The sequence below is a fragment of the Cynara cardunculus genome (genome assembly GCF_001531365.2).
Source record: "Cynara cardunculus var. scolymus isolate 2C chromosome LG 17, CcrdV1, whole genome shotgun sequence".
NCBI classification, from domain to species: Eukaryota; Viridiplantae; Streptophyta; class Magnoliopsida; order Asterales; family Asteraceae; genus Cynara; species Cynara cardunculus.
This window is the reverse complement of record NC_037544.1, coordinates 7,994,269-8,006,273: the sequence shown is the minus strand read 5'-3', so window position 1 is coordinate 8,006,273 and position 12,005 is coordinate 7,994,269. Positions and strand designations below refer to the sequence as shown.

Here is a 12,005-nt window from a genome sequence, read left to right as displayed (position 1 = left end):
ATTTGATACATTTATATCAATTCATAAGATTGTCTTATTTTAAATAACCCTCTTTAAAATCTATAATCATGGTTTAAATCAAAACCTCTAAATATAAAATTTGAATAGAATTCAACTCAAAATCTCTTTAAATCCCATTCAATCCTTGCACCAAACGATCTTATCGTCGGGGAACGATGGCCCGGGAAGACACAACCCGAAAACTAAGTAAAAAAATAAAAAAAATAAAAAGAACGGTGTTTGGCTGCTTGCCATTTGGCAGCATGTATACGCCTCTATGTCGTTTGTCCTCCACGTGGCACCACCTCCTTAATTCACTTGATTCCTCTTAAAAAAATAAAAATAAAATAAAATAAAATAAATTTAGTCGTTTTCAAGCCAGTTATTTTGACGATTCAAATGGAAAACAAATTTGCATTAAATACCCATAAGGTTAACAACATTTTCAAATACTACCCTTTAATTTCTTGGATCATTGTTTCGTCAATTTCTGGTGTATTTTACAAGATAAATTCACATATGAATAAACTCAAAATCATAATTGAATTTATGAAACACTGATAACTGTTATGGTGGAAAATTTCTCATGATAAATTCACATATGAATAAATATTACAAAAATCAAACATTGCATAACTGTTATTTTGTCTTCTGTTTATAATTGAATTTAAAAAAAAATCTTGTTAAATTTAGTGTTAGTTACATAAGTTAGAATTATGTTTGAAAATTGAATTTTAGTTGCACGAACTTATTACATGCTTAAGAAAATAGAGTTTTTTCTATCATAAAAAATAGAAAAATCAAATTGAAAATCGAATATATCAAATACAGGATAACTGATAATTGCAACTTTAAAAAAATATATCATAAACTTGAATTGTTTTATTTGGGGGTGTATATGGTCTGGTTTGGACGGTCTAATCCTCCAAACTATAAACTGAACCTCAAGGGCGGTTCGAAAAATTGCAGTTTCGCATTAAGTGAGTAGCAATTGAATCGTTAAAATGTGAATCTTGTTTGACAAAAAAAAAGTCTGCCTCTTAATGGTTACAAAACTATCTGAATGGTTTTGTATTCTGGTCATCTCTTAACAATTTAACGCCCTAATTTTATCGTAAACAATTATCAAACAATTATATTTCATTTTGCAATATATCATAAGAGTCTCTTAATTATTCTGACCACTTAATCATTTTGCACCAAACCATTCAGCAACTACCAAATAGCCTCTTAATTATGTTTATGAGTTATACATATACAACATTATATATAGGCAATTTAGTGGCTTAAACCACCAAATTGGTGCCTCAATCCATATACAAGACCGTAAAAACTTGGCTTTTTTCCATGTCAGATCGGACCGTCAAACTGGCAGGACCATAATGTTTGGTTTGGTTTGGTTTGAACAGTTTTCGGGATGCGAAGGTTTTTTGAACGCCCCTAATTTTACTTTAAGATTAAAAGTTGATTGTAACGAACCTCAGGGACCAATGATAACAATTTGGATAAATATGAGGGTATTTTCTGTAACTTTTCTTTATATAAATGATGCTTTGACGAGCAAAAAGTCAACCATCAGCGCAGACCCTATCTGTCGATGTTCGCAGCGAATTCTCGAGAGAGAAACCAAGGAAGAAGAACATGTACACGAAGCAAAAGCGGTTAGGGCGGAGGCTTGAACGAATAAATGCATTCAAAAATGCCGATTACGACGCTTCTACATCGTCGTCATCATCATCATCATCTTTGTCGTTGTTTGATATGCCATCAGCTCATGGAACTCAATCACGTGATGCTTCTTTGTTTTCTGATGTAATTAATTATCGAATTGAAGGAACTGAAGGCGAGTTCGATTTGATTTGCCGGTCTCTAGGGCTTTCTGGACCGGAAGATTTCGCAATTCCGGCGGCTGATTGGGAAGCTCATAAAGCTTGCTCTCCTACGAATAGTAATTATTTGATTGGTTCCAGGTTTCGTTGTTTTACTCCGGATCCAACCAAAGAATCTCCAGGGAGTGATTTTCCGGAGACTTCTGAATCTCCGGCTAGGGTTAGTAATGACGAGGTCAAGCGTGATACTGGATGTTTGAGATTAACCAAGGATGAAGAAGCTAGGGTTTTGGTAAGTAATGGAGGTGAAATGCGTGGCGGTGATGTCAGAGTATTTGGAATTGGTGAGATCAAGCGTGTAAACCAGTTGTCGGAATTTATTAATGGTGATAAATTGGCTGATGTTGAAAAATCTAGGGGTTTGCATTATGGTGATGACACCCGTAAAGCTCCTGAGAAAGGTTATGTGGAGAGTAAGAGTATAATTAAGGGTGTCCGGCCGCCGTTACTTGCTCGTCCTCCTGCTAGGTCACAAGTGATTGTGGATAATCATGCTTCGACATGGGATTTAATTCGTGGGTTTTCTCCTAGGACTGATGAAGAGTCGACATCAGTTGAACCAGTTAGGGTGATTAGCTCGTTAATTGAAGATGCGGTTGCGATTGTTGGACCTACAGTTGTTGAAGATGGAGAGCGGAGTGGGACGATGACAAGAACCATTGTTCCACAATCAATTTTGGATACATCCGATGACGAGGACAATGCTTACTCTATGGCCGCAACTGGACTGGAGTATTTTGTTTCACCTAATGGATCGATCAGGTGCAATATCAAAAACTGGCAGAAGGGCGATTTTCTTGGAAGTGGGTCGTTTGGAACTGTTTACGAAGGCTTCAATGAGTAAGTGACATTTAGATATTGCTATCGTAATGGCAGAGCTTCTATAATCATCATATTGGCTTCCACCCATTTATACAGCCTGCGGATGTCACCTGTTCTTTTGTTGTTATCTATAGATCAACCTTTTTGCATCTTCTGCCAAAACACTGTCAAATTTATTTTGCATCTGGTATCTGAATAGCAGAAATGTGCCTTTTGTCTAAATTTTGTTAGGTTAGTCTAAAAAAGGAACTAGTTAGGAGTTATGAAGAACCAAACCACTTTTAGGGGTTCTGGTTGGGAGACTCTTAAGTGGATCAACTCTTGAATCTTTAATTCTAAAATGATGATTAAATATCTGAATCTTCTCGTTCTGTAACTCAACAGAGTTAAGTGTCATTAGAAGCAAGCATTGCTATTTTGACACATGGGAGGCTTCTCTCATCTGATGTAGCTTTATAGCAGATGGGATAGCTGTCAAAATGGGCGAGCGAGTTTATAGTTTCTTTGTCGGTTAACAAGCTGTAATGACCAAGGGAATAAATTGAAGAGATAATTAGATCTTACTAGGCATACCCAAGAGAAAACAGACATGTCATGTCGATATGCTATAACTGATATTTAATCGATCACAAAGCATTATAATTTAACGAAAGTCATAGGAAATAGCTGGTTGATACAACTTATCTCTCAGCATGTACACAATAAACTTCACAACCTCGTTTTCTGTGGAAGCCTTGTCCTTGTAATGGACAATCTAATTGGAGCTAACTGTTAGAGAGCTTAATTACTGATATTTCTGAAGTGTGTGTTTCATTTCTTCTGTAACACAGTTTTCTAGATCTGCTACTGTATCTTTTGTTTCTTCTGTAACACAATTTTGTACTTACATAGCATTGTGCAAGTGCTGTGGCACTGCCAGTATGTACCACTTGCCTTTGAGCAATTAGAATGCAACTCTCTACTCCATCTTCACTTTTCAGTGAAGGATGAGAAGGTTTGAAACCCTTATCTGATTTAGTTGGATCCTGTGCTAGGTTTCCAACGTTCTCTTTCTTTGGGGATTGTCAAGGTTTGTTGGCTTTTTTTGTATACGAAAATGGTAGCCACCAGTTCATTCTTCATGCTGCATTGCTCCTAAAAAATTGCTGAAAATATCAAAGGGGAGGTCCTTTAAACAGAGTCCTCTCTGCAGAAGAGGGTCTTAGCCATTTTACAAAACCCCATTCATCTGAGCAGGCAAGGGGAAAAAATGAAGCGTTATACTAGATCTTACATACGTCGTAGGGAGCTTCAAATTTATTCACTGTGCAAAAGTGGCCCATATAAATCGGATTTAACTACAATATCATAGGGTGAATTCAGTCCTCACAAGATGGTCTTAAACCACCTCTTTTCTCTTGGAGAAGACTCCAAATAAGGACGTGATCTGACCTCAACAAGGTGTAGAGATTCTTAGTTAAGCTGTACAAAGATTGGCTTCAATTTTATCAATATAAAGTGTACCAGTGATGCTGTTTGATGTGTACGGCTGTTACATTGGAAGGATTCATCTATAGTAGTTTTTACATGCTCAAGCAAGTAATAATACCAAATACTTTAAAGGCCAGACTACATAAATGATACAGTAGCAGATGTGCTATTCTGCGGATTAGAGTTGTAGAATAGGTGAGCCAACATGACATACTGATTATTTTATCCAAGGAGAGGTTTCTAACCTAAGGATTTGTTTTATTGCTAAAATTATGTATATATCCTTTATAGTCATCTCAGCACTACGACATAGCATTTATGCTATTTAGCTATACATGCATACTTCTGATTGCCATCCCAATTTTGTGGGTTATATTTGTTGGACAAGGAAACACAAAGATGACATCGTTCCTTCAAAACAATACCTTTGTCCCTGGTCCTGTCTCAAAGAGAGATTGTTTTGGGAATATAAGTTCAAATGTGCTAGATGCTGCATTCTTAGGAGAGGAAATCAGGGATAGAAAAACTATGACAAACCCTGCTTGTTATGATATGCCGTGCATTTCTTAAGTAAGGTCAAACAGTATCCTAGTCATTCCTTGTTACGATATAACATGCATTTGAGTTTGAGCAATGCCAAAGTATTAGCGATGGGGTTGCATCAACGAGTCCTGCCTTGTTATGATTCAACATGCATTTTTGAGTCAACTGACCATAGTCCTAATCATGTCTTGTAGTGATCACTGACATGCGTTTAGAGTAGTCACGATGAAAGTCCTAGTACTGCTTTGTCTGATCTAAAGTGCTTTTTCTCTAATGCTGATCGAAGTGCCAGTTCTACTTTTCAGTAAATTGACCTTGATATTGAGTTATGTTCATTGTCTTTGGTCTTCTCTGGTTAAGTTTAGAGGTCAAGTAATGCTATGCCTTTTCCTTGATCTGTAGTTTACTTGGAAAGTGTATCCATGCAAGTGTAACTTGTTGCCTCTTGCAATATGGAGGAATAAATCTAGTTATTCTGGAAGGTTATAAAACGGACCCTTAGGGAGTGGGGGTGGTGCTCGCTGTTAGTCCTCACTCTTGACGCTATGTCCGTAGCTTATAGAAAAATGATGATCCTACTGAAAGTGCACTGCTAGAGAAACTTTTGAAGGACAATGCTCTTCGGTGATTAGAACTTTTTGGATCACTACATGGATCAGTGGGACTTAAGTGTATTGATACCGACTGCAAACCATAATGCAGAAAGCTCCTTATCAGCTCATGTGATATCAGGCTTTTAGATGGCTTTAGTATCGGGAATTGGAGAACAGAGGATGATGATCCTTCCTTTTTTCCTCATCTAATATGGTGCATCTTCTTGTTGATTTAGATGTATAAAGGAAGCACTTTTACCAAAAATAAGATATTCGTCTAGCGAAGTTCCTCTTAATATATTATCTTTCCCTGTTCTGGCCTGTTGTATTTCTCATCATGTCATTCTTGCAGTTATGTTAGAAGGAGAGAAAACCTTCTGCCTGGTCACTCTTGCTTTCTCTCTTAAGTTGTTCTCATTTTCATCCACTTAAGGATCTATATGTTTGTTTGCAGATATGGGTTCTTTTTTGCTGTGAAGGAGGTTTCATTGCTTGATCAAGGAAGCCAAGGAAAGCAGAGCATTCTTCAACTTGAACAGGTGATTTATAAGTTCTCTTTTTCCCCCTTCTCTTTCGTTCTAGCTATGCATGGGTACATACCATCGAGTCCTGATTTGCTGAACATTGAGTTGTTTTCATATTTTTTATTGTTTCAGGAGATACTTTTATTAAGTCAAATCCAACACGATAACATTGTTCGGTATCTTGGAACTGATAAGGTATGCATTTGTTTCTTACCAAGGTTGTCTTTTTGGGTGTGGAAGCTTAGCTGATCATTTAGGAGAGATGCTATTTACTTAAAAACATCATCATTTGAATAAGAGGGCAAATGCTCCAAGAAGCTGCAAGTTTCAGGAAATGTGACACATGAAATGACAGCAGAGTTGCTAACCATGTAAGGCGTCTTAGCTTTTCTTATACATCAACTTAGCTGTTCTTATCCATTGAACTGTTACCTTACCTGGGACCCACATTAGATTCAACAAACATTATGGTGAAAATACTCTTTCAACTCTTCAATGTTTATGAACAAACCTCCTTACAGAAGCATAAATTTGTGTTACCATTGTCGCTATTAGGGTACATATCAAAATTTCCTGTTTATGAAACAATAAAGCTTGAGGCAGGAGGCACAAGAAAAGGTGATGTTCCTTTTTGTGGGCTTCTTTTCCTCTTTGTAATAACTTTTTCCCACCTGCTGGAGTATCAAAATGATATGAACCCAACATAAAGTATATTGATAACTGTTAATAGAGCAAACTAACAATAAACAAACTTAATGAACAAGTAAATGGCCTATATTCAAGAATAGGCCAACTCTTCCTGATATCAGTCTACCATGAAGACGTAGACCAACTCTTCTAACAATTTATTACTCATTCAATTCACTTTATGATGATGTAAGTATGCCTAACACATTCCCCACCCCATCTATTTCTGGACTAGTTAAACGGAAATACCAAAACTACCTTTCACTAATGAATTTAGGCCTAACACAAAATGGATCACATCCATGATTTCTGCAGCTTCTTCAGTTTTTATATATTCTACAGGAAGTTAGTCACATCCTCAAAATAAATGTCGACTCCATATGAATGTCTCTTATTTAGACTCGGGAGTCTCCATCTAAGTATTACACTCGATAAAGCTTCACATTTTTTTTGTGCCTCCAATTTATGTGATTTTAAGGATGTATGTGTTGAAGTACTGATGATCCTATTTCTACCTCGGTGGTAGTTGCAGTAGGCTAGCTTTTGTGAATTAGCTTCATATTTTTGGTTTTTCACTGTGTTATAGAGATAGAAACAGGGAACACGTTTTAAGATGGGGAAGAAGACACTCACCTGGGTTCTTGAACTGTTCTCACTTTCAATCGGTTACTTTTTACAGGCAGAATAAGTATATATGTAATTGATGTCTAATAAGCCAATAAAAATGATGAAATGATGTTTCAGGATGATGGCAAACTATATATCTTCCTTGAGCTTATGCCGAAAGGTTCACTGGCAAATCTCTATCAAAAGTATCACCTGCGGGATTCCCAAGTTTCTACCTACACAAGGCAGATTTTGAGCGGTTTGAATTATCTGCATGACCGAAATGTAGTTCATAGGTAAAAGTTCATGCATTTTGGAAAAGATTTGGTTTAAAATATTAATATTCCCTCCCTTTTCTGCCCTTCTCTTTCCTGGTTGTGTCTGTGTGTCCTGAAGCTCCGGGTTTATGTCATAAGTTCGTAAATATTTCTAAAGAACTACTCTCATCTTTTTATGGGTTTTTCATCACTTACATTTGCTGTTCCCAAATGTAAATTGCTGGTGTTATGAAAATTCTATATTTTAATGCTTTACCCTTGGAAGGTGCATATGTCACCAGACTGAAGCTACTTGATATTATTTGTGTTTCCCCTCCCCCCAAATATATTTAGTTTCTTTTTGTTCTTTTCTACTCTTCTTTGTCTTCTTTTTCTTGCGCTAGTATAAAATTTGAATCAATTGAGATGACAACTTGAGACCTCATGCTTAATGTGAAGCTAATGGTTTACATGAGCCGCTTGTTAGATTTTCTTTTTTTTTTCTTTGCAGTTTCGTAGTTTGTGGAAGTCTTAGTGGTTGTACTATCGATTATCTCCTGAGTTATTCATTTTCATCTTTCAGGGATATCAAATGTGCTAATATATTGGTCGATGTGAGTGGGTCTGTGAAGCTTGCAGATTTTGGGTTGGCGAAGGTAGCTGGCACATGGTTTCATTTCTTTCTAATTTCTTTTCTTTGCTCCATCTTACGACTTCCTTTCTACAACCTACAAAATGTAACACTATTTGTATCCGTAGGCAACCAAATTGAATGACATCAAATCTTGCAAGGGGACTCCATATTGGATGGCACCAGAGGTTATGACTTATTTCCATTCTCTTAATCTATAGTTGGGAAGGACATTAAATCATATGGTGTCCACCAGGCATTGATACACCTCATCTTTATCTTATCATTTAAACCACACTAGATCCTTTCCATATCTTTCTTTATATCACAGAATCTTATGATTTTGTTTGTTACTTTAAGCTGATCGTAGATTATTTTTTTTTCCTTTTTCCTGTGGGTTACATGTGATACAGGATGCTGCTTGTTTGTTATATCCTTATTTCAACGTATTGGATATTGGTGGTGGTTAGTGAAAGCCATGAGGGTAGCCACTTCAAAATTTGATAACAAATTCTACCCTTGGGATGTGAATATCCTAATGACAGGAAGACATAGATTCTTAATTGTTATGTTGACAATCCGAAAGTCATATATGCTTAACCAGTAATCTGGTCTTTGTATAGCAGTAACATGAAATACAACATTAGTACAAAGGAATAACACGAGACTCATCTGAAATCCATATCATGTTCATTCTTGGGAAGTATGCCACCCCCATATGACCAGAAAGTTCATAATGTGTCTCCCTTAATGTAGTGTACTTACTACTAAACATCTCATGCTGTAATTTTCACAACTTGGTTAAAGATGAAATGGTAGCAGAGTTTACTCTTTCTTCCTTTATCTTTGTTCTTATGTGGAAAAGTGACCAATGCCTGTTGCTTATATATACTCCTTGTGAACATGTTACTTGTAAGATTCATGATAACAGCAAACTGGACCTGAATATTGGAAGGTTCTCTGCTACCAATTTGATGGTTTCATGTGATATAACTGTTTTTTTATCACCATTCATGCTTAACTGGGTGGTAGAAGCAATTGAACCTAAGTTGGCGCTTGGTCAACAAAATGTTTTCGAAATGAATGGAATTTGTCAAAAGAATTGGAATACGAGGGACTTAGAATGAAATGGAATTCAATTTAGTTTCTTTGAATATTCTGTTTGGTTTTTGTAGTTTGTAGAATGTAGATTTGGATTTGGAATTCAAATGTAAATAACGATATGACATAATTACCCTTTAATGATATTTTTCTAGTTTCTTGTTTGGTTTATAAATACATATTTGGAATGAATTATAAAGACTAGTAAAGTTATTTAAATTACCATATATTATTTAAAACAACATTGGTAATAATAATAGTAATAGCAATAATAATAATAATAATATGAATAGTAAGGATGGATGGGGTATTAATCGAATGGGGTTTATGTTTATCCATGTGTAGTATTTTTGTCTTTTAACAAACTACAAGGGAATGGAATCTTATTCCATTAGATATGTGAAGGAATGATAAATTCCCACACCTAAGGGAATTTGCTAATTCTGGTGGAATTCAGTTCCCCCCGTTTTGCAGACCAAACAAGCTAATGGAATTGAGTAAATGGAATCCATAATTCGGATTCCATCAGATTCTGCCAAACCTAACGCCACCAAAAACTTCTGGGGATATGAAAGTTTAGTTTATCCTGCCGAAAATTTGTCAGTTTGATTGTCGCTTCTAGATGGTGATTCTTGTTGGATGCTTTCTGATAGATACAATTTGCTCATGCATCCTCAGGTTGTTAATAATCGGAAGAACAAGGGATATGGACTTGCAGCTGATATTTGGAGCCTTGGTTGCACTGTGTTGGAGATGCTGACTCGTAAAGTTCCATACTCTCACTTGGAAGGGGTATGCATAACACTTGCCTCAATATTTCCTGTTTGTTTCCATACTGCCCTTTCAAAATAATTGGATTTATGAAGAAGTCCTGTGCAAAGTTGACAATCATACGTTGCAAACTCAGACCTGGGGTTAACAAAGTTCACACATCACTTGTTTCTGTAATAACCATGGGATAATCGTATCACCTTCCATAAACATGCAGCAATATCTACTCTTGATTAATATGACAAATATTGCAATAGCATATAAAATACCACATAACTCAAGTTATTTAAGTGAATAAACCTTCCGACAGATTCTCTTGGATGCATGACCTTCTGAAGATTTAAGAACACCTCTGTCTAACAGGAAAATGCCTCATCCTAACACATTAGAGCATAGAAAATTTTGGAGCGGAAAGTCCCTATTTTCAGCAAATTCTTGCTCTCGTCTTTGGTGGCTAGGTTCAAGTCGATTTTGAGAAAGGGGTTCTTAGAAGGTCATGCATTTAAAAAGAAATATGTCAGAACTCAGAAGGTTATTCTCCTAAGTAAACCACATCACCCCCCCAAAAATCAGAGAGCACAATTGAGGGCGGAGTCTGTTGAGTGCATCCAAATACCTGTAAATGTTTTACTACACACATATGCTCTTTGCTCTTTTTTTGATGATCAAGCCAAAAACAATACAGCACATGTGCTCTCTGCTCTCTTTTTCTCTTTGCTTCATTGATAGTGCCCTTATTTCTACCAAATTTATATGTTTTTAGTAGTTTTGGATACTAAGTTGTTCTAATGAGGACCTACCCCCTTTTGCTTTCGTAGATGCAAGCATTATTCAGAATTGGCAGAGGTGAACCTCCTTGTATTCCTAAAACATTGTCTGGAGATGCCCGGAGTTTCATCCTTAAATGCTTACAAGTTAACCCGAATGATCGGCCAACTGCTGCCCAACTATTGGAGCACCCATTTGTGAAGACACCAGTCTCCATGAACCTAAGCCCTGTTTCTCCACTGTGCAGTGGCGTACGGTCACAGATTCCAATGAGCCCCCAACGATGATAATGTAAGGTAACTTACCTTTCTTCAACTTATCTTACTAATTGACTGTAAAAATTTAACCACGTGCAGAAGAAATTGTATGACAAGTGTAAAACTTATTAACCTTTTTCATTCAGTTTAGTTTAGGTCATTTTCTGACATAAATCGACACGGTGATCACTGGCAACTTGATGTGGTAGAAAAAGGCATCATTAGATTTTTTTGGTGAAAAAACACATTTGATTCTTGTGTGATGAACATCCCTCCCTCCATCCATAAAACTTAAGTTCTTTTGAACGAACAATACAAGTACTTTCTGTTGCATGAATAAAAGCGTGAGTGAGGTAGGTGGACACTGGACGGGCAAGAGTGATGTAGGTGGGTGGGAGAATTACGGAAGGTTTTAGGGTTTTAATTTCACCTGGGTGGTTTAGTAAATTTACCAATTTCGTCCGTATTCCTGATTCTTTGTTCCACCTAACCAAAAAAAAATATATGCATTTTTGTCCCACTCAGCACTATACGAGTCTAATTCGTTTCAAATGTAGGATAACAAGTTTTTGTTCAGTCCTCGTAGAGGGTATTCTCATTAAATTTACTATCAGGATGATTTGTGCAGCAGCTGCTAGGAGTATCAGCTCTGGTTTGATGTTTCCCTGCTCGAGTTTTGAAAATATGTATTGCCATCTCTCATCCTCTTTGGCTGCATCTCGTGGTCAACGGTAGGTCATATGTTGTAACGATCAACTGTAAATAGCCGCATTTGTGGAGTGATGATTACGAAAGAGAAAAGTAAGGCCGGTAATGTTTAGGCGTGTTTCTTAGGGTTTTGATTGCTCGTGTGGTGATAGCACTTGTAAATATCAATTGTGCTTCACAGTTTTGTTATGATATGGAAAGTCCAATTTATTTACTCATCGTTTTGGTTCCGTTCCTTTGTGTTTTGTTCGTTTATACCACGTTTTAGCCTCCGTGTATGCATTATGGTTGCAAACCGTTGCGAGTTGAGCATTTGGTACCGTCTTTTGTAATATGTTTTTATTGCAACTGATTATTAGATTTTAATTATTTAATATC

General features: G+C 36.5%; 1 protein-coding gene across 5 annotated transcripts; it reads left to right on the top strand.

Moving 5' to 3' along the window:
• Positions 1–1,606: 1,606 nt before the first annotated feature.
• On the top strand, positions 1,607–11,843 carry LOC112500494 (mitogen-activated protein kinase kinase kinase 1-like). Of its 5 annotated transcripts, none has more exons than XM_025103991.1 (9): positions 1,607–2,729; positions 5,772–5,856; positions 5,974–6,036; positions 7,273–7,430; positions 7,975–8,047; positions 8,151–8,210; positions 9,802–9,915; positions 10,713–10,953; positions 11,548–11,843. In XM_025103991.1, the coding sequence occupies exons 1-8, from the start codon at positions 1,642–1,644 to the stop codon at positions 10,947–10,949; spliced, it is 1,878 nt and encodes a 625-aa protein (XP_024959759.1). In that variant the 5' UTR covers positions 1,607–1,641; the 3' UTR covers positions 10,950–10,953; positions 11,548–11,843. The 5 variants fall into 5 exon arrangements, with proteins under 5 accessions (XP_024959759.1, XP_024959756.1, XP_024959758.1 ...); XM_025103988.1 differs by having other exon boundaries at positions 11,534–11,843; XM_025103990.1 differs by having other exon boundaries at positions 10,713–10,958; positions 11,551–11,843.
• Positions 11,844–12,005: the final 162 nt, after the last annotated feature.

Excerpts from the sequence above, each read along its gene's own strand:
- LOC112500494 (XM_025103991.1), top strand. The coding sequence starts at position 1,642 with ATGTACACGAAGCAAAAGCGGTTAGGGCGGAGGCTTGAACGAATAAAT. Across the intron at positions 2,730-5,771 it reads GTTTACGAAGGCTTCAATGA|ATATGGGTTCTTTTTTGCTG; the intron begins GTAAGTGACATT and ends GTTTGTTTGCAG. Across the intron at positions 6,037-7,272 it reads GGTATCTTGGAACTGATAAG|GATGATGGCAAACTATATAT; the intron begins GTATGCATTTGT and ends ATGATGTTTCAG.